Here is a 27,128-nt window from a genome sequence, read left to right as displayed (position 1 = left end):
TAAGCACAAGTTCTAGATACTTGATTGGCATAACCGGACTGGATCCGATCTCTTTGGGGGAGTTAGAGGGATTTCTAGTGCTTTGGCGAGTTCGATGCTTATTGACGTGCTAGGACGATGAAAATTGGCAGATTTGTCAGGGACCTGCACAAATTGACTCGAGAACAATCTTTTCCCCGAATCGACCATCTGGCGGGCTGGAGGTAGAGGAAGTCGTGCAAATTGATGTATATTTAACTTGCAAATGGGTGATCAGATCTTAATGAAACTTGATGTACACAAAGTCCCGTGTCTTAGATGCCCTATTTTCAATTCGGATCGGAAGACTATAATATTAGCTGTTTTAAAATGTTTTGTTTGCCTGATAATTCAAACCCCTCCCTCACCTCTAAATATAGGCTACAAAACCCATCTACGAACTCGACTTTACTGTTGACTCTAGAAATCCTCACACCAAGTTTTGTCAAAATATCTCGTTTCCTTCTAGAGTTATAATGCCTACAGATGGACAACCTTTGCGATGGTATAAGTATCCTTCCACTTATGTTTTGCGATCCAAAAACATATGTACCGCCTTGACGTCAAGCAGTAAAGATCTATGACGTCATGCAGAGTATAATAAGTAGGGCGGAATGCGTCCAATGTGGTGGTTAGACCAGTCGACAAGTGTACATTAGTTGTCTAATGCCACGGTAACTGGATATGCAAGTAGTCGTTTTGATGTTACCGTGGTATCTGTTACACGGTTGTAGTCATGCCAAAAGAAAAACTGATATCCAATACATCACTAAATGTCCAACTTCCCCCCCCCCCCATATTGTCAGAAGTTGATGAAATTCAGATGACTTTTCAGATATAATCGGCTGATTCTAAAAGACTTGACAGCTGATAAGCTGAATCAGCTAAGAGTAAAATTGACGAAACTGAAGCTTTTAATTATTGTTGAAGTATTTTTGCGAACATGTTTGAACTGATAAATCGTAGACTAAAACAAATCATGGGGACTCAACGAGACTTTGGAGGAGTATCAATTCTCTTCTTTGGATAACTATACCAGTTGCGACCTGTAGCAGACCGTTATGTATTCTGACCCCTACTAGCCCATACGTAGCTCTCCTCACTAATTTCTGGCAAGATAACGTAATCATGTTAGAACTTGACGAAATTATGAGACAAAAAGAAAACAAAAAAATTCCCGAAGCTTTGAATCTTTTAAGAACTGGAGATCATACAGAAGAAGACATTCAACTTTTTCAAACTAGTAAGATCACTAGAGTACCATTGACAGTTAAACATCTTTTTGTGTCCAACACTTCGGTAGGCAAGTGTAGGTAGGCAACAGTTCGGTAGGCAGTGCAGTAGCGCATCAAAACTTAATAACAGAGAAGAACAATATACCGCAAAATATTCAGTAGAAGGTGATTTTTTCCAATCCGTTAAACAATATCTTCTCAAAAAGGCCAAACATCTACCACTTAATAATAATTTATTTGTGACCCACTTGAAACAGCGGAGTATAAAAACAAACATACAGAAAAAAAAACTTCTGATAACACATTAAATTAATGTAGAAAACATTTTAGAAGATCATGAAAAGGGTTAATAGTAAAATGTATCGAGTTGGATAGTTTCTGGTGTAGCACTTTAAGTTTATTTAATAAATCTGGAGCCCGAAATTTGTTACCATATCACTTAGTGAGACACGAGGTTAACCATTTGAACTAAGACTCGCTATTAAGGAACGTGTAGAATTGGCCACCAGCATAGAAGTTACCGACCGTCTTGCTGTTTAACAATAAAAATGCTGGTAAAATTACTAGAAACAATTTCAAAAGTAGATTTCCAATTGAAGGACTCAGAGACTCAAATCTTCCACACAGTAAGGATGTTCAGAATAATGAAAAAAGAAGGAATTGATAGAAAGATTCCAATTTCCTTTGCCACCATCCTCTGCCAAAACCGTACACAAAGCGTAGGGAGAGACCTTAGAAGAAGTAGCAATACCGAGTCTAATTATAGGTTCCGATCTTGTCACAAGGTCGGATATGAGCTCTTGGCTCTTGTTAAGGTTGGAAAACTCCTTTAAAAAAGGAAAACTGAATTATTTTCAGTGTTCAGGCCATATAATGGTCAAAGTTAAAGTTAAAGCAATGGCAAACTGCATCACGATTTAAGATGCTCCCAACAGTATAGTTCTAAACAAGTAGATAACCTGGAAGTTTAGATCTAATATTATACTCAAGAGGGTCCTAATTGGATATACAGGGACGTTGCAGGTGGTATACGCAAAAATACATGAATTTTCATTGAAAATATAGAATACGTTAAATTTTTTATAATATTCATGTAATATTCTGTAATATTCATGCTTAACATTGTTTCCAGAGCAATTTCGTGTGTTTTTCATCTAAAATTTGTTTTATTGGGAATTTGTAATTATCAATCAGGACCTGACTTGTCCATGGCTATTTCATAGGCACCATGTTGAATTTCAGCTATTTTCATTGATGCTGAAGTTTTTAATAAAATTTTGAGAGTCATTTCTTATTCAAACTACCAGAAAATAAAAAACAACAAATACCCTTTTAAAGTTTTATTTGAAGGTTGGTTTTGTTTGTTGTGTTGCCGTTCTTTATTACCAAATTTTCTGTACGATTTATCTTGGTGCCTTTATCTTTGGCCGTTGAAATAAAACCGAATAGTTATATGGTCTTCATGGCTCACCATTAAGAGTAATCAAGATAATAATTTCAATCCCTGAATCAGCCGCAAATGGTTATTTTTTCTCTCTAGCCAGTTTTTATTAAAACGCGTTTTCTAATTTTCTATTTCTACGGGCCGTGATTTGTTCTTAACTAGGTTGCTGTTACCTCTGTAACCATGAACTTTGTCTTTCTGATTCTGAAAAGCTAAATTTTCTTTGATACTTGTGAAAACGACTTGAAAAATATGTGATATCTTACAAGGAAATACATAATTGTTTGCAGCGTTTGGAAAGATGTTTCCGCTATTCAGCCTCAAATATTTTATTTGTTCTTTGTTCTTTACAAAAGACTAGCTTTTAATTCCTTTTTAAGATTTCAGCGTTTCTTTTTATAGCAAATATGATATCTGATCCTGTTTCTTGCTCGGATGTGCTGCTAAGGCGAACTGAGGGTAAAACAGTTCTCTTGGGAAGACTCCAAAGATGGGTAACTGGTGAAAGCTGCGACCTGTTTTCTCTTGGAACAGTTTTTGATAAAGTAAACGAAATGTATCGACAAAATGTAGAGATAGAATTAGAAAGCCAGGTATTATTTTCAGATTTGATAAAGTAAGGGGGTCAAAACCCGCTTAGGGTCTGGGTATTCTATTTTTAATGCATGAAATTACTTTCCTAAGGATAATGAATTGTTGTTGTAGAGCTTTCTGTTTATCTTGATTAAGATTATAATTTCGTATTAGACACTGGCCTGCCATTGCAAAGAAAAAAAGTAAAAGAGAAGAACAGCGAAGTTGGAGTTTCTACGTGGCCAACGGAAGTACTGGCTGAACCAAACGGGTATTTCGGGAGGACAACGGCTTCCCTCCCTCATCAATATACGAGAAAGTCTCAAAGAGTCAAGTTCACTTTTTCTGAGCAAAAATGTGAACTAATTTTCAAAATTCTGGTTTTTGTTTCGTTTTGATTTCCACGTTGTTTTTTGTCTTTTTATTTTTATCTGGTCTATATCGTTTGCGTTTCCGCAAAAAAACTGCGATTTTGACTCTTTGAGACTTTCTCTAATAATGATGAAGAAGGGAAGCAGTTGCCCTCCCGAAATATCCGTTTTGTTTCATCTTGTATTTTCGTTGGCCTTACAAAGTCCTATTATCGCTTTTCTTCTCTTCTCTCCTCTTTTCTTTTTATTCTTTGTAGTACGATCATATAGTTTGTTCCGTTTTCTCCTTGATTGATCAAATAGACAACCGAGAAAAATTTTTCGTTGTTGAAAGATGAACGGTCAACCGAACAAATTGAACATAGTTAGGTCGCTCAAACTCGAAATATAGTACAAAGAGATAGTCAGCATCCTTAATTAAGAAAGGATCTTAACACTCGCTAATACAAATTGAGAAGAATGGAAGATATAAGAAAATGTACAAATATAATTTAGATCTTTTGAAAGACCCAACTTCCTTTGCTGAGAGTTCGCACTACTACTGAAAAACAGAATTCAGGGAGATAAAAACTTAATTTAAGAATCTAACTTCTTTACTTTGAAGAATCTGAATAGTTCTGGTAGTTTGAAATAGTAGCGTTGGTTTTGTTATGCCAAGTAATTGACAGTTATTGTTGTCCTCCTGAGCACGCCATCTATGTGGCAATTTTACTAAACTTGTTTTGGGGATCTTTAAAGTCAGTTTTCAATTAGCTTGGAATGGCACTAACACCACGAACCAAGACCAGCTAGCAAAATTTTGTTAGAAAGATATCATCGAAAGAAACACCTCGTTTTATGGTATATATTTGAGAAAGACTTTTATATATTGGGCGAAATTTTTTTCAAAATGTTAAGGTTTTTTTCTCTTAGCCTTCAGTTGACGTACTCCTTGAAAAACTGTACCCTTGTATACAATATTGATGTTCATGGCGTATAGAACATTCCTTAAGTTGGGTTTCTCTTATTTCTGGGAGGTTAGTGGAATTCTACATACGAGATTAACTTTCAAGGTCTGCAAGGCCTGCTACTGTCTAAGAAAATTGTTTAACATTAAAAATTATTTATGTCATAACAATTTTCACAGCAGAATTTCCCCCATTGAAAAGGTTTTGCTCTAATTCTTACACTTGTGACTTTGCGATTCTTCTTTATGCTTTGTTTTGGCTAAGACCTGTAATGATTTACATGCTATATCACTAGGATAGTACAATTGTTGGATATGTATATTTTCATTTTAATTTCACAGAATTAAGGAAAATCAAGACCAAAAAAAAGAGAAAAAATAACGCCACTATCGCCGTCTTAAAAACATGTATCTTTAAATGTTTTTTTGATTAAGTTTTGAAATTGTAATTCCTTTTTTTTATAAATCATCTCAAAAATTATAATTGATTTACACCACCCCATTTTTTTTATTAGATAGAAACAATCCAATTGTAGTCGAAGGATTTAAAGAAATATTCGTTGGACGAGCGAGCTATAAATATAGATGCCTGGGATGTCTAAAAAGTTTTTGCGTGGTTTGAGTTCAAAACTTTTAAAGGCAATTTTTCCCCTAAGAAAAAGTTTACTTGTTGCTTAGCTACACATTACATATTTCAATATAACAACCCCTCCCCCTTGGCCCACTGATACCTGGTGCACTCTCTTGAATAATAAGTTTTAAAAGCGGATTTGAATAATTGCCGATTGAATTAAATATAACATTATTGTAATCAAATGAAGGCTTAAATTTGGTTGTGTTCAGAAAAAAAGTATCTACCGATATACAAGCTCCTAAAATTAAGTGAATATATTGAAGCCTTTACTATTTTCTATAATTTATAAGACTAAACCAATCAAAGTTCCAAATAGGGATAGGTCCTTTTATTAGGCAGTGAAACAAAAATATATATAAAAGCTCTAGATATTTTGATGACATAGCCAGTCATCGAAATATCTAGAGCTTTTATTCATATTTTTGTTTCACTGTCTAATAAAAGGACCTGTCCCTATTTGAAACTCTGATTCGTTTCGTCATAGAAAAGGCAGCTTGGTCTTGAAAAAAATACCGACATCGTATTTGTAAGACTAGTAAAGAAATTCAAAACTAATTTTTATCATAAGTATGAAAACTTTTTGGTAAAGCTGGGAACAAGAAAAAAACATTTAAGGAGGATTCAAGTATGTCCAAAAATTAAATATGGTCGAAAAATTAAGCAAAAAATTATGCATGGAACAAAAAAATTCAACTGTATAAATAAATTATTAATTTATTTATTATTAAACTTAAGACCAACTAGGGCCACTTACAAAAAAAGAAAGAAAAGAAAATAGAACAAAAACAGATAAATCAGTAACACATCAAAAATAATCAGCAACAAAACAAGTCATTCAAATAACAAAATCGTTCAGATAACGAAATGTCAAAATTGTTGTGTGTAAATCACATTTGACCAAGTCAGCCAAAGTGGCAGAGAGAGGCGAAAAAGCGGCTCAGAAAGCACAAAAATGAGAGGATTGTCCGAAGCAAGTATCCTTGTCTGGCTAGAAAGAGAATATTTTCTACGCAGCTGAGGAAAAGATGGGAGGCCACCACCAACAAACATTCCAGATGCACTACAATTCAAAGGAAAATTAAGAAGCCACCGTAAAGAATTAGTTTTGTTTAATGGAAGAATTATATAGTTTAATTGTCCTATAACTGTTGGAATATTAAGTGAAATAGATTTTAGTTCGTTAAAAAGGGGGAAATATTGAATACGCTGGGGATCAGTAATTAGAAAAATATCAAAACTGGACTTTAAACACTTTAACACTGAACCTTTCGGGTATGAACCTTTTTTTTTGCGTGTTCGTAAGGAGGGGGCATACAAAAGTAAGGGTAGTCTCAGACCTTTGCGCCGCAAATAGTATAATGGCGATAAGTTTTCTAAGAAATAACAGGCTGACGAATTTCCCAAAGGATAGTCAAAGGGGTACGGATTAGCTACAAATAATATTACCTCGTGTAAGCTATTAACATTTCACGAAGTGCTGTATTCAAAAGATGTTGCTTTTAAAATTGTATTTGGTGGGAGTTCTATGCTGAAATTTACCTACATTGAACTGTTTTATTTTCGTTTTTGATTTTAGATGGGAACGCCAGTGAACTCTGCTTCTTACTTGAAGATATCCACAAAGATACGCCCGGTAGTTGTTGTTGATCAGTGTGATATCTATTCCCAGGTTTTTCTTCCGTTAGCCGACGGAACTTTGATAGCTGAATCTGCCAATTTGGCTGAATCTTTAAATGAAAGTCCTACTACAACTAGGGAAAATGATGAGGTAATATAGCAATTTTAACTTTTTATCAACATTTTCAAATTCGAAATTATGCTTTGATAATGTTTGACTAAGTAGTATAAGGGACCTGTTTTGGACAGAGCCCTCTTGAATTATTGGAGTGATTTTCTTCGTCTTTTTTTAACGTACGTTAATTAGCTTGTAGCAAAAAAATAAAATAATGTGGTGAAATGTCTTGTTACTGCGTTGTTCTAATACTTCTGTGAAACTTGGCAATGAAATTTTAGCAGGACGAATAACAATTCGAAAGTTATTATATTTGAAAGAGGAAAGGTTGAAAATCCAATTGGGGCCAAATCATTAATATTTTGACCAATTCACGGGCAAGAGTTGATGTTTTTTAATCTGGAGAAGTTATTAGGGCAATTCGAAACGGGGCTTGAACAGTACTTGCTCTGAATATCTGATTTGGTATTTTTATTCTTTTTTTTTTTACAAAATATGTGAAATTGAGAGGAGGAATAGTGTATTTTATTTCATGAAAATTTATATGCGATGAAGCATCTTTTGTCATTGTACAATGTGCTGTAATGTTGGTTAATATTTTGAAAATAGTCACATTTGTAGAAAACGTAAATTAAAACCTTTTATAAGAAAAATCATAAAAAGGAATCATGATTTCCACATTGGGGTCAACCTACTAAAGAACGAACCACAGCCCATACTAACCAAGAATTTGAAATTGTTTTTTTTTTTTTTGAAAAAAAAATTGTCTAGTGAGAAAATTTGCCATTTGAAGTTGATTCAGGAATGGTTACTGTGATTTCGATTAACCTTTTGGTAAAATGTTAGTGCCAAAACAAAGTTAGGGGAATTTCAAAAGAAATGGTACCCAACCAAAATGAAAACTGTATCATTAGAAATGCCATTGCTGAAAACCCTTCTTTTAGGAATTGCAATCCCCCCCCCTCATCTCGAAACCACATTAAAAATCACTTTTTTGCCTGGCTATCACTTATTAATCCTATTTTTCTCGTATCATCCTATTTTTCTCGTTTTTTTCTTCTTTTTTTTTAAATTCTTGGCTTTTATCTGGGCACTGGAACAACATATAGAGCTGTTTAAGGGCTCATTTGAAATGAAGTTGCAATGTGTAGTGTCTTCTTTAATTAACAAAATATAATAAAACACTGCATCTTTATATGCAAGATGATATACACACATAAATCTTTTGACACTATTTTAAAGGTATGTTTGTACCTGACATGTAACCTTCACAACTGTAATACAAGAAACGCCGATATATTTTGGCGGCTCCCGAGTGAAACGACCCGCTCGTAATTTTCTGCTTGACACGTCTTGCCTATATCTCGGAGTTATCTACCATTTTGCATGATCACAGCAAAAGTATTTCCGGGGGACCCTAAGGAATTTTTCTAACTTGAATTACCATTCTGTCGATTTTATTTTTAGTAGTGCCATAACTGGAATACTGTTTTAGGTTTATTGTTAGCCGGTGGTCGGGTTATTCTTTTGTTCTTGTTTATTTGTATAGGAGTATGTGTTTGAGTTTGGCCTTGGCCTTACGAACGGGAAGGTTCTGTGGCTTTTACGTTTTGTAAATTAGTTCTTAAACACAGGGATTCTCCAAAAAAGTATCGAAATTATTGAAAAGCTCTAGATTGAGTTTCCCAGTTTCAAAGCCTGTAATGCCAGACGATGATGCTTTCGTTCCAAAAGAGTCACTAAGCGTTCCAAACGGCTAATATAGGCATTTATTTTAAGGTTTAATTCAACTAAGTTGATTCACTTGATGCTTAATAAAATTATTTACAGTGCTTGTCAGCTATAATGTGGATCAAAACTATCGTTTTTGTTTGCTATTACAGAGGTTGGTCACGCCAAATTTTGTAACTCTACGCGAGACTGGAAGTAAATACAAGGGCGTCTTTTGTATTTACTACAAAAAGAGGAGCTGTTAATTGATCTCTAATATCTCTTCATAGGAGAGAGTAAAGAGGGAAGCACTTAATAGACGGAGGGGGGGGGGAGTTCGAAGCCGTATTGATCTGAGTCCGTTCGGTGCTGTAGTAAGTCGTCAGTCGTAGTAGCTGGATTACTTCTTGTAAGAAAAAGCTAAGACCGATTAACATTGGGATTTTTATTTCTATTTTTTAAATAAAAAAAAAGAAAAAACAGATTTGTGCAAGAATCAACTCAATATATAGAACAAAATTTTAGAATATACCAATTTATTCATTTCGTCACGCAATGGTAGAATAATGGTATATCAGAGTTTTTTTTTAAGCACTGTTGCAATGCTAAACATTTGTTTTGCTCGAAATGAAGAAACCAAAAATACCTTGTTAGCTATTCCCTATGAACGTTTGGCTCATTTGCTTCGGCATTACGTTTCTCTTTGTTAAGGAGGTAGAATGTGTCTTTGTTGAAATATTCAGTACTTTTTCCATTTCAGATTGAAGTCGGTCAGATATGCAATGGCAAAATCAATAATGGTGATCGAGAGGTGAAAGTCTCATCAAAAACTAGAAAAAAATGCATTGCTGTCACTACGTCGTATATTAGGTAAAATCCTTAAAGAATTTTTTTCTATAGTTTCTCTTTTATTGAACTTTTTTTTCTCTTTTATTGGTCTTTATTGAACCAAAGAAAGAATTTTACCGACTTCTTTTTTTATTGAGTGACCAAAAAACATTGGGGGAAGGGGGTATTTCACCCCCCCCCCTTCATACGTGACATCCCTGAGCAGGAGTGAGAGCTTTTATGAATGTTGGTAGCTCGAACCAGTGCTAAGCAAGAATATTTTCTAATCTCATTTATACTGCATAATATGTTTGGAAGAGTACCAAATCAATTCAACTTGTAACGACAAATTATTGCAGCATTAGACCACATGAAACCAGGACAATTGTGCTGACTCCTCCTCCACCTGGCACTCAGATTAATTTTCTGTTTCCTTTAAAACCGTTCTAGTGACTTCATACCAGTCCTTTTGAGGAATGGACTAAACGAAGCTGTCATATTTTCGAGTTTAACAGCAGTGTAGAAACGGCTGGCAAATTAGAATAAGAGTAAATCTTCACAATACGAGTCGTCCCATTATAAGATTTTCCATACAAATTGGCTATATTCATGCATACTTGGTCCTTATTGGGGGAGGGTGAGAGCGATTATAAGGTGAAAGGAGTAATATCTGGGCCATAATTTTCCAAGAGGGTCCGTCGGACACATTTCAGACAAAGGGGAATTTACATTATCCTCGCCCCTAACATGTGTAAATTTAGGTTTATTATACGTTTAGACGAAGTACTAGTTCATGAGGAAAATAGATTATTTACTTTAAAGAAGCTGGAATAACACTATAATACCAAGAGATCATGAAAGGAAACGTTATTGACAGCAATTCAGAGATGCTGCTTTGATTTAAGGAAATAAAAAAGTTTTCGAGAATAGTTTTACCTTAACCTGCCTGGGTCATTGCTGCAATATTGGTTAGTTCTGTAATAATTGCTTGTGAATCTATAGAATAAAAGTGTTTAATGGAAGGAAATGTGATTCTTAGGTTAGGTGGTCCAGTGTGAGATGATGCCAGTGTCTTTCTCTTTGCCCCTGTGAAGAACTCCTGTCATTGAGAGGAAATCATTTAGAGGACATCGACCCATTTTTGGGCATATATTTTTAATTTCCAAATCTCTCTGTAATTAAACAAATACAAAAATTCATCAATAAAGGTAATCATAAAAAATAATGTTCATACAGTTTTTTGGAGAAAATCGATGCTCGAGTACAGTATATCTCGTCAGTTTTGTAATTCTATCATAGGCGTTCGGCTTTCACTACAAGTGTCTACCCCTCTATTTTTCGTAGAAAAATAGTAGCTTTATATTTAAGACATTATGACAGTAAGTTCCAATGGTGTTTAGGCCCAATACTACCCTTCCCATTTCCATGTCTGATTAAAAAGGGAAAGGGACAATTAAAGTTCAAATGCGACTAGAAATATTTCTAGTATTTCTACTTGGTGTTGCAAATGGCGTTTACTCGACATAAACCCTTAATCTGTAGAAAGGTTTTTATCTGAGTTTATCTCTCTTATTAGTTTCCTTAGTTGTTTGAAACTACTGGAGTAACATGATTGATCATGGTTGCAGTGACATCTATAAAGCACTGACTGGACTACGAAGATTGTCTATGACCGGACTGGAGTGGAGAGCAGTTAGTAGTAAGAGTGCAAATTTTTTTACAGGGATAGAGTTAGGAATAGCAAGCAAAAGCATATTATACAACCTACATCAGGCCTTTCCTCGAGTGTTGCTGTCCCGTTTGGTGTCCCCAAACTCAGGACACAGCTTACATGGAAGATGAACTAGAACATGTTCAAAAACGCGCTGCTAGGATAAAACTCGGACCCTGTTTCAGCAGCTACGAAAGTGCCCTTGAGCTTCTGAATTTGCCTATCTTATTCGATCGAAGACATGAGCTAATAATGAAATTTGGGAAATAACTATTAACAAACGAGAAACACCGATCCATACTTCCACCATCCGCATCAATCAGCAGACATACTAGGGATCACAACAAGCTAGAACCAGTCAAGTACCGTACGAACAGATTCAACCATATTTTGTAAGTGCATTTAAAAGGTGAATTGAAAGTTGCACCATATTTCGTAAGTGTATCTTAACTAGTGACCATTTTGGAATTGTAAAAACGGCGTAATTTAGCGTTCATTTTTGAGTGCTACGGTAGCTATTTCAATAAACGAATACGAATATTAATTTTACTTATTGCTATTATTGCATCCTGCTTGCAAGCTTTTATTCTAGCAGTGTGATAGGATTCTAGCAGTGCTAAATATGATTAAGAATATCATTGAGGAATAGAACCTTATTTCAGAGTAGGACTAGACTCAGTCAAAAATTTATTTTTCCATCTTTAAAAATAAAAGAAACCGGACAAATTTAGTAAAAATCGCAAAATCATAAAAAAAAACTAAAGAAATCTGACAGTTTCTACTAATTTTTTTATTTTTTTTGCTGAAGGCTACTTTTCAGCTCAAGGTTAGGCTAGAGATATAGGAAGATAAAGGACACTCAATCATTAATATCTTTCCTGCTACCACCCTCCCTCTTCTTCTTAAAGGTTCATTTTGGGGAAACGTGGTTAACTGTAAAAAACTTTAATTGTTATGGCTTGAACACGCTTCTTAAACATTTTAGCTGTGTTTGCCTAGAGTAAGGGTAATAATTGAGGGACCGGGTATGAAAATGAATTAATTCGAGAGTGAATTATGTAGCGCCATAAACGCTCCTGAAAATAAATGAAAAAGCTGTATTTGTTACTTTAGGTTATAATTTAAAAAGAACAGTTAGCAGTTGCAATACAAATTTACTGTGATAATTTTGATAGCCTTCCAAAAAACCTGAGGACAATAAACAGAAGCGAACCCAGGTGGATTCATTTCACAATTCTTATGGACACGTCTTAACGCCCCTCAGTAATTATTGGAATAAGTCGCATGATGCATGAATTTGAACTTGGTTCACGAATGTACCAGATAATATTGAATTTTAGCTCTGTTGAGGTATCAATGCTTAAAAATTCGAAATAGGATTTTATACACTGTAATCCTACTCCCCAATAAATCATTGCTATTAGAAAATTGTAGGTTGTAAGTTGTAGTGTCCTACCAAAATATAAGCACTAATCAAGAAGATCAAATATTACTGCATCTAAACACTAATATCCATGGCTTATTATAAAAAAGGATCATTCTTTTTAATTAGGAGAACGGATAGATCTTCAAAAAGAATGATACGATTATTTCGCTTATAGGATATAAGGATATATTCTACTTGTTGGATAGAGATTATTTCTATCATAAAAGAATATTGATTACCACAGAAAAGTGCAGTGTTGCCAATCCGACTGGGACTCCCCGAATTTGTCTTTTGTACTTTAGTGAAACGTATTTAGATTGATTAAATTGAAAGTCGTTATTACCTAACTTGTTGCTTTAATTGTGGTTCCTAACTCGAATTTATGTACAGTATTTTCAAGCGTAGCTAAAAGTTTGAGGTTGTTGTTTTGCAACAAAATATGCTCTTAAATTTTTTCTTGTCTCTGGCTTACTTCTGTATGCTGTCCCTCCTGAGTGCGTAAATAATTTTTATCTTCTTTGAAATAGGCCCCTTAATTACAATAATGTTCAGTAAAATATTTCTGTATCTTACAGATCACTAATTCAATGGCATCTTCCTGTGCAACATTATATATATGAACTGCTCATTGGTTTATTACTTGAATCAGATAATTTCTATCAACTTCATCAAATGCTCCAGTATCATGCCATCTCTGATAGCAAGCCATTGGTAGGTTATGATTGTCTCCACAATTCCTGTAGTTTAACAAAGTTCCAAAATCAGTTTAAATTTGATTTAAATTGTGGTCAAAGAAAATAGGCAACTAAATAGAAGGAGGTAACGCTGCCACTACTACTACTATTAATAGCTCGTTGCAACCGTTAAATAGTCTCGTTGCAACCACTAAATAGTTTGACCCCATAATATTGACCGAAAAGTACAACTGCAGGCAATCAATCATTCGTCTTCTGTAAAATATTGAGAAAGAATATTAAAGCTTTTTTAATGTAGTTTTACTCGGCAGAAGTGGAAAAATTCAAATTAAGTCCTTACTTTTTGAGTCTCAGGTCATTTCTGAGTTACGAAAAAAAAATACATCCGATTTTTTTTTTTTAACTCGTGGAGTGGGTGTGGCATAACACCAAGGGTAAAATTGAAAGGTATTATCGTGATTTCAGTGGAAATACATTAGCCCATAACTGCGAAAAATGGTGTCAGATCGGAACAAAAAGTACATTATTAGAACCACCTTATCAGAAACCCCCTATAAAAGAAACTTACAGTCCCTTGGCTTGAACAACAAGGAAAGGGGCTGAACCCACGATATTATGTATTGACAGCATCTCTTTTCTGTTTTTTCCTTCTCCCGAGCTAGCTGGGCACTGGAACATCATAGACAGATGTTTAATGGCTCATTTTGAAGAAAATTGTTACATCTACGTGTTTTTACAATTAACAAAAAATCCATGGCAAAGAGAAATTAAAAGTAAATACAGTACAAGCATCTTTTAAAATTTGCTTTTCTGGTTTATGGTGTCATATTGGACTTACTTACCTGCCTAAGTCTCTGAGATTCGTCTCTTACTATTTCAACTAAGTAAAAGCCATAGGCTTTTTCCTGTTTGTAATTACCTTTGAAAAAATTTGGCTTTTTAAGCATTAGTATATACAACATTAAGCATGATAATATAACATCATAAGAAGATATTTAATGGCTCATTCAAAAGCTGTTTTCTAAAAGCTATTTCTCATTTCTACGTGATTTTTATAAATTCCACCATCTACAACTGTCATATGGCACTAAAATTGGCACTTTTTAAATGTCACTATCTGCAAATGTCAAATGACACTAAAGATATCGTTAAAAATGAAACCACAATATACATAATTACTATTTAATGAGAATGAGCCATTATTTTGGTACTTTGGTTTTGGGAATCATTTCAAGCTTTAATGTCACTTGTTTCGTCACCGAGTGGTATTATAGACAGAGGCACTAACCTTTTTGAACTTCCATTGCTACCACATTTTGAATTGAACTCGATCCTCAAGATTTAGAGGAGAGTGGTTATTCCGCTCTACGGTGGTAGCTACCTGTAAAATTGGGGTAAATAACTTGTTTTAGTCAACGTAGGAGATGACTCTCCGTTATTGCTGTATGCCTGCTTCGCACCCATTTCTAACTTAGTTTGTCAGTGCTAGTGTTTCTAGTTTGTTGTTCTAAAAGTGTAAGTAACCACATACTTAATCTAACATTGTGTAGCTAATTAGCCGTATCAATTGTAGCCCAAAAATTATCTACTCACTTAATATTCTACTCACTTTATTCTCACTTATTCTACTCCCTTATTCAAAAATATACTACTCAGTTTATTCTCTTCGACATGCAGTAATGTCACGTATATTCATCACTCGGCGGTGATGCGGATTTTAATTAAACCGTCAGGTGACAATGTTATAATGCGATTTGGGAAATTTTCCTTGCTAGTTCCAAGTATTGTCATCTTCTACGTGCTGCACGAATAGTACCTTGCTGAACTAACTGGTTCAAAAATTCTTTCGTCCTATTTTTACTTGTTCTTTTGATAAAATGCCTTAAGACCGGAAGTGTAAAAAAACTGCGCTTTGAGTAAAGTGAAAAGACATTTGCGTTATGATTTTTCATTGAAGATTATTAAAGCTGTTTTCAAATGTTTTTTTTTTCATTCTGACGTCTTCATGTATCACTAAAAATGTTTGCTAAGCAAAGGTTGCAAAAAAGGCAACCTTTTGCAACCTTTTTTTTTTTTTTAAATAAAAAAAAACAATTTTTTTATTTTATTTTCAGCAGGGTTGTTTCTTTAGATCAAACTCGAGAGAAAAAGTTTTTTTTTGCAATTTGGATGATTGAAAACCCTTTATAAATGTCATCTTGGGAATTGGGAGAAGGCTGCCAGAAAAAAAGGAAAAAGTGGCCGTTATGTTTTGAATTCATTCCAGGCATGCCTTTTACTATCTCTCGAGCCGAAATACCCAGCTGCTGTACAGCTTGCGGTTGATATGTTAAGACGTCTGGGGAACGCTTCAGAAGAAATTATCGAAGTACTCCTGTCCCAGAACAAAGTTCTAACCGCGATTACGTGAGTAATTTTTTGGTCCTTATGAGTTTTAATCACGGAGATTTTATTATACTCCAGCAATTATCATAATAAAGGAAAATCAGGAGCCGTTAAGTAAGTGAAAAAGCAAAAGCATTTATTTGGGGAACCCCGAGCTTTGGCCTCTTGTGTTGCTGGATGGCGAAAAACCAAGGCCTTATAAGGTTTCTAGCTACAGTTACAACCAATAGTTTCTTTGAAGGGTTTCTTTTCATATGTAATATAAGCATTACACAATGAACGGTAAAAGAAGGTGAAGGGAGGAGATTCACACATTTAATATATCAATTATATTGGGGAAGCTACTTCTCTCTTTCTGGGGCGGCTTTCATTGATTAAAAATGGCCGCTTTAATCTCATACACATTTAAATTGTAATAATGTCAGTAATTTTTTTTATAAGCTTCGGATGGATCGAGTATTATTTATACTCGTATCATTCATATTTTTCTGAGATCGGTCAGAAGGGGAATGGTTGAGTTCCAGAAAAGGAGGCATAATATAAAGATGTACCAGGGATTTCCTGCTCCACAGTCGAGACGAGGGTAAGGCATACAGTAATATATATCGAATATACAGTATGCATCAATGAAATTAAGGCAAGCCATTGGAGTGTTAGAAGGCTTATGGCTCTGATTGTTGTGACATGTATTTGCAACATTTGTTGGTTTTGAATCCGAGGAGCCTTAATTTCTCAATTTTTTTTTAATATAGCTGTACCAAAAGGTCTTATTTTGGCCTTGCACTTAATACGCATAATTTTAATTAATTATTGTCAACTCATGTTTTGTCTTTAACATGCCTTAGATGTTCAAGCGAGTCAGTTGAAATCAAAAATTACAATCTGCATTTTAATGAATTCTGGTTCTTCTAGAGATTCTAGTCCTTCTAGAAATCTTCTTCTAGAGGGTATGGAAGAATTTTTCATGGGGAAAGATAATTTCCATGAAGGGGGCGCTGGATTTCCCAGCATTAAAAAAAAAAGAATTAATAAAATAACAAAAACAAGTTTTTTTCAAGTGAAAGTAAGGAGCAACATGAAAACCTCAAACAAACTGAAGTTATTAAGTATATGAGGAGGTTCATTCTCGTCAATACCTCATTCTTTACACTACAATATTTTTAGTAATTTCTAAAGAGCAATTTATTCTCATTAAGCGGCTTTTGTGATTCAGGGGGTATTCTTAAGGATTTAGAAAAAAAAATCCAAACTTTACGTAAACAGAGAGGTATTGACAAGGGGGAGAAAAAATAATACTGTAGCAACTGGAAGCCAGTAAGTCTGATGAATCGTCCAACGGGATTTCTTACAAAAACTTTCATGGCCCTTCTGATACCTGTAACAACTAGCAACTCATAAAAATAACTGTCCAGCTTTTAGGCAAGTCATTCGGTCCTAAATTTGATTTCTAGAAGAACTAGAAGAACTGATTTCCAGTGATTCTAGATGGATTATGTGTTTGTTTGAAATGACTGAGAATTTAGTTGGAGCAACTTCAATGCAGCAGAAATTTAATATTTATACTTATCAGCGCATTCATGAATTAATGTCTGTGTATTGACTAATATATTTCTACAGCAACTGAAGTGCTATAGAATTACTTGATTTAATTTCATGGCAAAAGTGACTGTTCTATATTTTTCAGCTTTTATCAGAAAGAACTGGATATGACAAAATTGGTCTTACCCAGTCTTGCATAGCTGAAAAAGAAAGCAAGAAAGTTAATCGTGCTAAGCTAAGTTTAGGAGCCTGTGTGCTGGAAGTTACTTTTTTTGGACTAGGTTAACTAATGCTAAACCCTTCACAAATCACAAACACTTATCCACAGCTACAAAATGATTTACTTAGACAAGTTAGAGAATCCAGTCTGTTTGAGTTTTGGAACCGAATCTAGGTTGAGATTTTGGTTTTTGATTATAACCAACTCGAGATTGTCTTAATTGGGCAAGTATCCAAAGGAAAATGTTTCTGAATATTACTGTCATCACCATAAGGAATACCTTTTAAAAAAGACATAATCGTTACATTCCAGAATGGATAACAACCAGTTTCGTCTTCAGATGAAACTGTGACTACCACAAGACAGCTGTCTGCGAATATTACTTACATCACCACGAAGAAAATCTTTAGAAAAAGAGAAAATTGTCACATACCGGAAGGTAGAAACCGCCTATCTAAGGAGCAAGGTTGGACGCGGCGTTGATAAATGCCGTCTAAAAGTACTACTGCTCATTTTCATGCAAGATTTATGTTTTTGTGCCACCGTTTGTCACTGTAATAAGACAATTTTGTCTAATCTTACATGTCAATGTGAGAGCGTTTCCCTAGAGAGGCTATTCTATTAAAGCCATCATTTAGTCTTCTGAGTGAAGATTCAGGCAATTCGTAAGATGCACTGATTTGAATGGGGAAGGTCTAGCCTCATATCAGACGCTTTTGATGAACCTAGTAGCGCAAAAAAGGACAAGTAACAATGTCTGTTTAATATATATTTGATTCTTCTATCTGTGTTTGGTTGCTAAAATAGTTGTTACCTAGTAAAGAGCGAAGCACAGTCATAGTAACCGAAATAAAAAAAACTTTTCATGATAAATTTGTAAACGTAAAAGAATCGTTATTTAGCCTTAATGCAGTAATAATAGATGTTTTTTGTTGTTAAGCTAAAAATTAAAAGGTAATAACGAAAATAACTTGAGGGGAATTTTAAAAAGGAGCTTCAAACATCTCGAAAACGGTGTCAGGTTAAAATAAAAAGGATATTATTGGAATCGTCATGGTCGAAAATCTTAGCAGTAGATTTCAGTCCTCCCTTTTAAAAGTTAAAAAATCAACCTTTACCTTGGGTAGTAGTGATGTTTCCTTTTTTCTATACATGGATATGAAATCAAGTGTACACGACTTAGTGTTTTCTTTTTGTTTGGCCAGATTTAACTGTGAAACTACAAATCTAGACATTTGAAATAGGTAGCAAATATATTTTGCAAATATATTTGGAGAAATAAACATCCAAAATATTTGCTGAAAAAAAATAAAGAATTTACTAGAATTTTGACGTCATGATAAAAACAAGAGAATGTTGACTCGTAATTGGCATCCTTTTTTTCTGATTTTGTAGTCTTCAATATATATGATTTCATAATTTCATAAGGTAGTTCTTCCTTTCATTTATTTTTTCTTTGAATTCTTTTGTACACTATTACTCTTAGAGTTGAGGATTGGCACCTGGAACACTCTTTTTCTGTTTTTATTTGCATTGAGCTAAGAAAATATAGCCATCTTTAAGAAATTCTATCGTTTCCGCTGTGATTCTGTCGATCTGCACATTAAAATTTGTCAGTTACTGTTGAACCCGAACTACGAATTGCAGGATCAATCTGTTTTTATGGCACTTGATATTTACCAAGTGACATATAGTGATCGTAATTTCTGTCGGGCTGTCGCTCCCGCTTTTGCTAGTTTGGGCACTTCCAGAGAAGCTAGGACGGTGAAAGTTGGCAGGCGTATCAGGTACCAGACGAGATTAAATAGTCTCTTCCCCGATTCGACCATCTGGGGGAAGCGAGCGAACAAGATAGTTGAGAAGAATTTTATTTGCCGATAAAATAAATGATTGTTTTTTCTTAAGTATGGCTCGTCTAGGGGTTTGATTCTTGCTTAGGGTGCGAGGGGTCTCAGGTTAGAATCCTGGACCACCCCAATTTTTACATGAAGAAGATCCGAAACTAGATACTTCATCAATATAGCGATCGCGGAAAGTTGGCAGGCGTATCAGGAACCCAACCAGATTAAATTACAAATAGTCGCTTCACCGATTCGACCAGCTGGGAGGGGGGTGGAAGTACGATTAATTCGGAAAATGTAGAAAGAATAAGGTATTTTTAATTTACGAACAAGTTATCGCATCTTAATGAAATTTAATGTTTAGAAGGACCTCGTGTCTCAGAGCTCTTATTTTAAATCCCTACCGGATCCGGTGAAATTGAGGGAAGTTGGAGGGGAAAACCGTAAATCTTGAAAAACGCTTAGAGTGGAGAGATTGTAATGAAACTTGGTAAGAAGAAGCTCTTGGCTCTTCTGACCTCGTCATAAGTGTCATATGAGCTCTGGGTTCTTGTTTCGGTAGGTGTGCTCCGTGAGCAAGCTAAGAAGATATGGTGAACACAAAAATTTGAAGCGGAATGGTCGATGGCGAACAGATATTCATCAGGTTCAATAAGGGCCAAGCATTGAAAAGTTGGCGGCATGAATTTTACTTTGTAATTTTGTTGTGAAAGAAATGATTTGATTTTCTTTTTTTTAGTGATAATGAATGAGCCAATTGCTCCGAGAACTTAAATAAATAAATAAGACAAACATGTCGGAGTGAAAAGTAGTGCGTAAAATATTATAACTACATATGGGAGAGCAATGAATGTCCGCTGCTCTCCCCCCTAATGGATCTCCAAAGATCTCCAATTGCTCTCCCCATGATGAGATGCATCTGAGGACCGTATATGTGCACGGCAATATACTTTGGAGGGCCTGATGTTTTGAAGGGGAACTAGACGCAGAAAATAATATAAAAAAATTGGTGATTTAAAATGGAAAATAAAACGTACGAAATCATTAGAAAAATACTACAAATCTGAAGAACTAGAGAGGGCACAACCCCAAAGCCTCTTACCTCACGTAAGCCCCTTCCTCTAGAAATGTGGTCTTCATATATATTGGTTTGTAGAAACTACTGTATAAAAAGTCAAGTTAATCAATGTTACTATTATCATTTCAGATATGCGAGGAATAATGGCCTCGGAGATTCCATTTCAGCGAGAAAGTTTTTGGAAGCAGTAAGTAATACCGGAGACCTGAAAGCATTTTTCTCGGTTTATAATTTCTTTGAACAAAGGAATCTTAAGCTTAGAGGCAGCTCTATTTTCGCCAAAGGTAGTCTTTTCTACTCCTCCTAATAGTTTAACGATTAAGGATTATTAGCCTATACAGTATTTATGCTTATCTTTTATGAGAGAGATATATATTTATGAAGCAACATCAATATCAGTAAAAACAGCCACCCCAAGAAGTAGAAAACTTCTCCGAGGATGTGGCAAAAATACGTAAAAAAAAATAATAAAGGACTAAATAAATTGTCCAATAACTAATACAAATCGCACATCCTAATTGGTACCACGAACCTTAAAACGAAAGAAACCCGAATTTACTGTTAAGATCATAGTAGTATCCCCATAGGCACTTCAAACGGAAGTACTGTCTTCGAATCCCGATCCGGACACTTTTTTAAACTTCTTCAAGACGCATGTGTCTCTTACGTCATAGGGAACGTTTTCTAAGAGACGCAGGTGATTGTTACGCAATAGGAATGTTTACTTTGGTTGTTATGTTTGCTTGTTACCTAACACTTTCTCTGATTCTTAAAAAATCCTACGAGAGCCAGAGAAAAAACGTTCACGAGCCCGCACAATCAGGGTTTCTAAGATTGTAACGTCATAGGGTGTACGTATTAACTATAAGAGAGACCTTCTGGCCCCAACCAAATCATGATTTGTCTGGATGTTACGTAATAGGGAATGCGTTCTAAGAGATGGAGGTGCATTTTACGTCATAGGGAATGTTCACTTTTTCTTGTTACATGCTAGGTTTTGGGATGTTACATAATAGAGCTTGGGAATGAAGTAATGGCAGCCCAAGCGTGGTTGTTACATAATGACGATGTACACGTGGAATATTACATAACACTTTAAGAGATTTCGTCTTCTTTCACAATGTTTTTCTTAGGAGATTTTTGTCCACAATATGATTCGAAAGAGATTTCCCCTCAATGAAACTGTGCCTTGAACGTTTGAACTATGAAGGTCTTTCTAACATTTTGATTCGGCTAGTACATTTTACATGATAACCTATTTCACGCAAGGAGAATCCCCTGTTCCCGCATGCTAAAACGGTTAAATTGCTCCCGTGTTTCCTAACCATCATCACCGAGCCGCGTGATTATCCAGCAAAGCTATTAATTTTCGGTCTATTGAACATATCCAAATGCTACGTTACATTGGTGTTCTAACATGACCTATACAGGTTAGGTTATGTAGCAGATGTTACATAGCATCGGCTTTAGATATTTCATTACGTAAATGATTAAGTATCGAAGTTTTATCCTGAAACAAGAAATCTAAAGGACATCGAAATTTGTATATACAACTTATTTTAATAAAAACAAATTTATAAAGCATTATTAAAATACAGAAAAAGCAGTTAAATATAACAAACCAAAAAACAAAATGTGAAAAAAACCAAACAAAATTTGAAAATAACGGATAAAATATAAGAATAAAAACCACGAATTAAATAAAGGTGAGGGTCCTAACAACCAATTCAAGAGGAGAGGGTTGATATTAAAGGTAAATTTAAGCCCTATTAAGAGCTATTTTTAAAAGCTTTTAATGAAAATGCTGCGTTTTTGTAGTCAACACTATGCATATTCACGCCACCGTTACAATATCCGCCTGGTCCTCCCCCCTCCCTAGCAAGCAATTCCAAGGGGAGGACTTTTTGCACATATAAGTTTTATTCATAAAAAAAACAAAGCATCATTAAAATACGGAAAATCAGTTAAAACTCAACAACCGAAAAAAGAAAACCTGAAAAAAAACGTGACCTAGGATAAAATATAAGCAAAAAGAACGATGTATTAATGAAAGGTGGGGGTCCTAGCAATCAATTTCAGGGGGGGGGGGGCTTGTTATTAAAGGTAAATTTAAACCACATTGAGATGTTTTGATGGTGTTCAATGAAAATATCTCGTTTCTTTGAGCCAAAACTGTACATTCCCGATTGACAAGCTCACTTTTGAATAATATTTTCTCTTTAAATTTCACATAATCTCGTTAGAGGTAAATTTAAGCCATATTAATATATTTTTGAGGGCTTTTAATGAAAATGCTTCTTTTTCTTGATTGAGTGTTAGATTTTACTCCCCCTCAGTCGAAAAACTCTTTTAACACCCCCCACCTTATTTTAAAGCACACAGAAAAAGCGATTCACAGTCAGAAATGGAAAAACCGAAACGTGAAAAAAGCTTATAAAGGATAAAATATAAGCAAAGAGAACCATGAATTAAAGTAAAGCAGGGATCATACCAACCAATTCCAGAGGGGAGGATTGTTATTAGAGGTAAATTTTAACCACATTAAGATATTTTGGGAGATTTTAATGAAAATGCCTCGTTCCTTTGAGCCGAGATCATGCATTCCTGGTTGACAAGCGCACATTTGAATAATATTTTGTCTTCAAATTTCAAATAATCTCGTTAGAGGTAGATTTAAGCTACATTAAGATATTTTTGAGGGTTTTTAATGAAAATGTCTCGTTTCTTTGAACCAAGACTGCATTCCCGGTTGACAAGCGCACTTTTGAATAATATTTTTTCCTTCAAATTTTGCATAATCTTGCTAGAGGTATCAGCCACATTAAGATATTTTTGAGTGCTTTAAATGAAAATACCCCGTTTCTTTGATTGAACGTTAGATTTCACTCCACCTCAGTCGAAAAAAAGTCTTTTAACATATCTCAGCTCAATTTTAAGCTCTAGAAAATGTTAGTCCAAGCAATTCACGCCACTATGGCAATCTCTGGCTGGCCCTATGTCATCCCTATGATACATATTCAGCTCGACCCTCCTCGAATCAAAAATATAACTAGAAAAGGTAATTCAGCCCATTTTACCAGAGGTGACATAACCTGACTCTAATGCAATAGTCTTAAATTTATTGGTTAATTCTTATGTTTGTTTTATTGTATGCCGCTTCAAAGTAAAACTATCCCCCTTCCTCTTAAAAAAAACAATTCATCCTTCTGTCGTATATATTTAAAAATTGGCGAAACTTTTCATGCCGTGGGCCCAAACACGCTTGAAGGTCATGGTTGCAGTAGTAGGTTCATTTGAACGAGTGTTCGGTTAAATGGGATTGAGTTAAACGGGGAATCAGTTACATGGGCTTCAGTTACACAGTGGCTCAGTTAAATGGGGATGAGTTGCACGAGGGTTCAGTTACGCGGGGGTTACGTTGCACCTGAGGTCAGACACACGAGGCTTTAGTTACACGTTCACCAAACCAAAGTCATCGTTCTGTTACCCCATGCTTTTAAGTATGGGAAATTGATTTTAGCAGCCTTTCTACTTGATCAGTTTTCGTAGATTGCTGTAATTTTGTTTTATTCTACATCATGTTATTTTGTATTGGTGCTCTAGATTTCTTTTTGTTAAAAATTGTCACTTATTTATTGGCGTCAATTCACAGAAATTTAGGTGGGTGGGGCAAAAATGTATTTTTCGAAATCCGTAGGGGAGAATTTTTGTTCAATTTTTCTAATGAAACCACCAAAAAGGTACTTTTAACTAAAATACCCCCTCCCCCTAAAAAATTTATTTTATGAAATCTGAGGGGAGGCAAATACCCCCTGCCTCCTCCAATTGACGCCACTACACTTATTAATCATTGACCTGCCCGATTTTTGGCTGTGCTGTAGAGATTGTGGTCCAAAATCCGGACATTAGACCAGGAGACACAGAAGGCTTTTTCATTTACTTTTTTGAGAATGTGTCGAGGAAATATGAACTTTTGAGTAGAAAATGTAAAACTAATTCTTTTTTTTAATCAAACCAGCAATCATGTAAGGGTGCGCCCTCATTCAAATGCATGCTTACAGTGGAGCTAAGAAAAGACATTTTTCTTCCTATTTTCAGATTCTTCATTTACCAAAGCAAAAGGCTGATGATTCATTTTACTGTTAATTTTCATTTTTTTTTTTTTTTTTTTTTTTTTTTTTTTTTTTTTTTTTTTTTTTTTTTTTTTTTTTTTTTTTTTTTTTTTTTTTTTTTTTTTATTTGGCTATTTTACTATTAATGTATTTTTGTGTGTGTCAAACCTTAGCAATGATTTTCTAATATAGAAAACAAATATAAAAACAAGGGAGGCAACAAAAAGAAAGTAAAATTCAACTATTATCTATGAAATCTGACTTTATTTTTTATTTTATAAATTCACAAAGACAGTCCCAAAAGCAAACATAAGAAGTAATATGAAAAATGACCAACAGTTTTTTTTTGTTATTAAACACTAAATAATTGTCATAAAAACTGAACTGGCTCGGCACTTGGAAACACTGTCAATCCACATTAAAGCACAACTACTATTACTACTAACAACTCATCGCAGCACCAAGCCACCCGAGGGCAACACAGCCGTGCACGCTCTTCTTCAATCCCAATCTTTTCAAATCCCCTCTCTTTAAACCCTCCCAAGAAGTTCCATTTTTTTAATCCTTCCTTATGTTGTCCTCCCATGCTCTTCGGGGACGATTTTGTTTTCGTTTAGCCTTAAATGGTTGACCGACAAGGACTATATTTGACAATCTGTCATCCTTCATCCACAGGATATGTTCTAGCCATCTCAATCTATTTTTCATTATAGCCCTAGAAAGTGGGATTGAACCACGGTTTTCGTAAAGCTTATTGAGATACGGTCAGTCAGTCGGCTACCCAAAACAATCCGTAGGCAATTTCTTTGGAAAAAATCTAACAAATCCTCCTCCATCTTTCGGAGCACCCACGCTTCAGAACCATACTTGATCAATATCATCTCTGTAGCTCCCAATATTCTAATCTTGGTTCGCAAACTTATCTTCCCATTATTCCAAACCATTTCAACGGTGAAAAAATACCTTGGACCTTGGCTTTTCTACATTTAAAATCTTCACTGCACCCTCCCTCTTTACTAATAATACTATCTAGGTTAGTGAAATTTGAAACTAGTAATAGATCATTCTTTTCGGGTTTCCTCTGCTGTCTGTTCTGGGTTCTTTGCTAGCTCAATTACTGAATGGCTTGAATAATAAAACAGAGAAAAAAAGTATTCTAGCGATCATCAAAGGGTGGAGATCGTAGATAGCTTCTCTAAAATGATCATTATAAACCAAGGATTTTTCAAGTGAATTACTAGTTACTATTCCACATTTAATTACTAGTCCATGGATACGATTTTTTTTCTTTCTTTAGGTGAGAGGTGCGAAGATTTCGTCAAAACGTTCACTGAAGAATTTGGAACATCAACATCTCTTTGATCACCTTGAAAAAATGTTTGCTTATAAAATGTCTTGAGTGACGCTTCGAAGAAGAACATTCTAAGCAAGGCGTAATAGTCGCAAAAACTGCAAAATTAGACATTAGGTTTTTTGTTCTTTTGCACGGAGCCCAAGTGCTTACGGTAGGATCCCAGTCTTGAACGAATATGGGTATGAACGAATGATAAAAAAATTTGTATTTATTGGCAAGATTATCCCCTTCCTCCAAAACTACTTCCCGTTTGCACACCCTACGGTACCAATTTAAACATAAAAAGTTTTTTCCTAAATAATTGGAGGCGATTGAAAGCCCGAAATCCTTGGTGCTGCTGCCTCAATGCGTTGAACTTTACCTCCTGTACATGACATCCTAAAAATAGTTTATTCTATGTACAACTGTATGTCATTTCGAATATATTTAAGATTGTCAATACAACTACGGAAATCTTTACTTTTAATAAATCTAAGAAGCTCATTAAAATTTTTTCCACTGGTAATGTGTAGTATCGTCACGTGTTTACGATAGGATCTTACTGGAAATTGGTTATCTTAGGGTTTTTTCTCCCTATCTTCTCTTGAAGGTAAGAAAGGTTATCAACATAAACACATGATAGTCAAACCATATTTGAACTTCCAAGGGGGGGGGATTGAACAGATCTTAGAGAAGAATTCCTTGTTTTATGTATGAACACTGTAAATGCGTCGTATTGTCGTATTTACCGTCTGTTTTTTTTTTTTAATAATCGAAAGCAGATTACTCACTACTTATGTTCAATTTTTATGGCTGGACTAGTTTTGTAAACTGGTACTATATCAGGCTATGGTAGCCATACTTTCAGGCTAACTTTTTTCTAGAAAAATGTGTTTGGTGGCCAAAGCAATCTAGTTATAATATTTAAAATTGTCTTCCAATTACACATAGTATTTTGCCTGATAAAAATTTTCAGTTAACGATTTCAACGAGTAAATACTGCTGTTAATCTTCTTTGTAAATGTTGAAAGCTATGACTTCGTAGGAATATTCTCTCAAATGGTTGTTACCGCCAAAACTCGAAATTCCTGTAAAAGGATACGCTATTAAAATATTATTGTGCACTAAAACGTTTGAAAAAAAAAGGATTTGTTCTCGGGCTTCCAAGTGAAAAAGGCAAATGACTGGTGAAAGTTAGCACAGAAGTGAGAAAGTTAGCACCAACCTAGATCAGAAGTTAGCACATTTGATTTCTTGTTCATTCCATTAATTCGTCAATAAAAATACTTTTTCGCAA

General features: G+C 34.8%; 1 protein-coding gene across 3 annotated transcripts in view; it reads left to right on the top strand.

Moving 5' to 3' along the window:
* The window catches only part of LOC136033700 (regulator of MON1-CCZ1 complex-like), a 70,646-nt gene extending 43,518 nt beyond the window's left edge, over window positions 1-27,128 (top strand). For all 3 annotated transcript variants that reach the window (XM_065714549.1, XM_065714550.1, XM_065714551.1), the window contains exons 10-16: window positions 3,100-3,290; window positions 6,798-6,989; window positions 9,424-9,533; window positions 13,204-13,339; window positions 15,590-15,729; window positions 20,516-20,670; window positions 25,796-27,128. In XM_065714549.1, coding sequence (XP_065570621.1) covers window positions 3,100-3,290; window positions 6,798-6,989; window positions 9,424-9,533; window positions 13,204-13,339; window positions 15,590-15,729; window positions 20,516-20,670; window positions 25,796-25,860 — 989 coding nt within the window. In that variant the 3' untranslated portion in view covers window positions 25,861-27,128. The remainder of the gene's footprint in view (window positions 1-3,099; window positions 3,291-6,797; window positions 6,990-9,423; window positions 9,534-13,203; window positions 13,340-15,589; window positions 15,730-20,515; window positions 20,671-25,795) is intronic.

Source organism: Artemia franciscana, chromosome 12 (assembly GCF_032884065.1).
Source record: "Artemia franciscana chromosome 12, ASM3288406v1, whole genome shotgun sequence".
NCBI classification, from domain to species: Eukaryota; Metazoa; Arthropoda; class Branchiopoda; order Anostraca; family Artemiidae; genus Artemia; species Artemia franciscana.
This window is presented reverse-complemented; position numbering and strand designations above follow the sequence as displayed.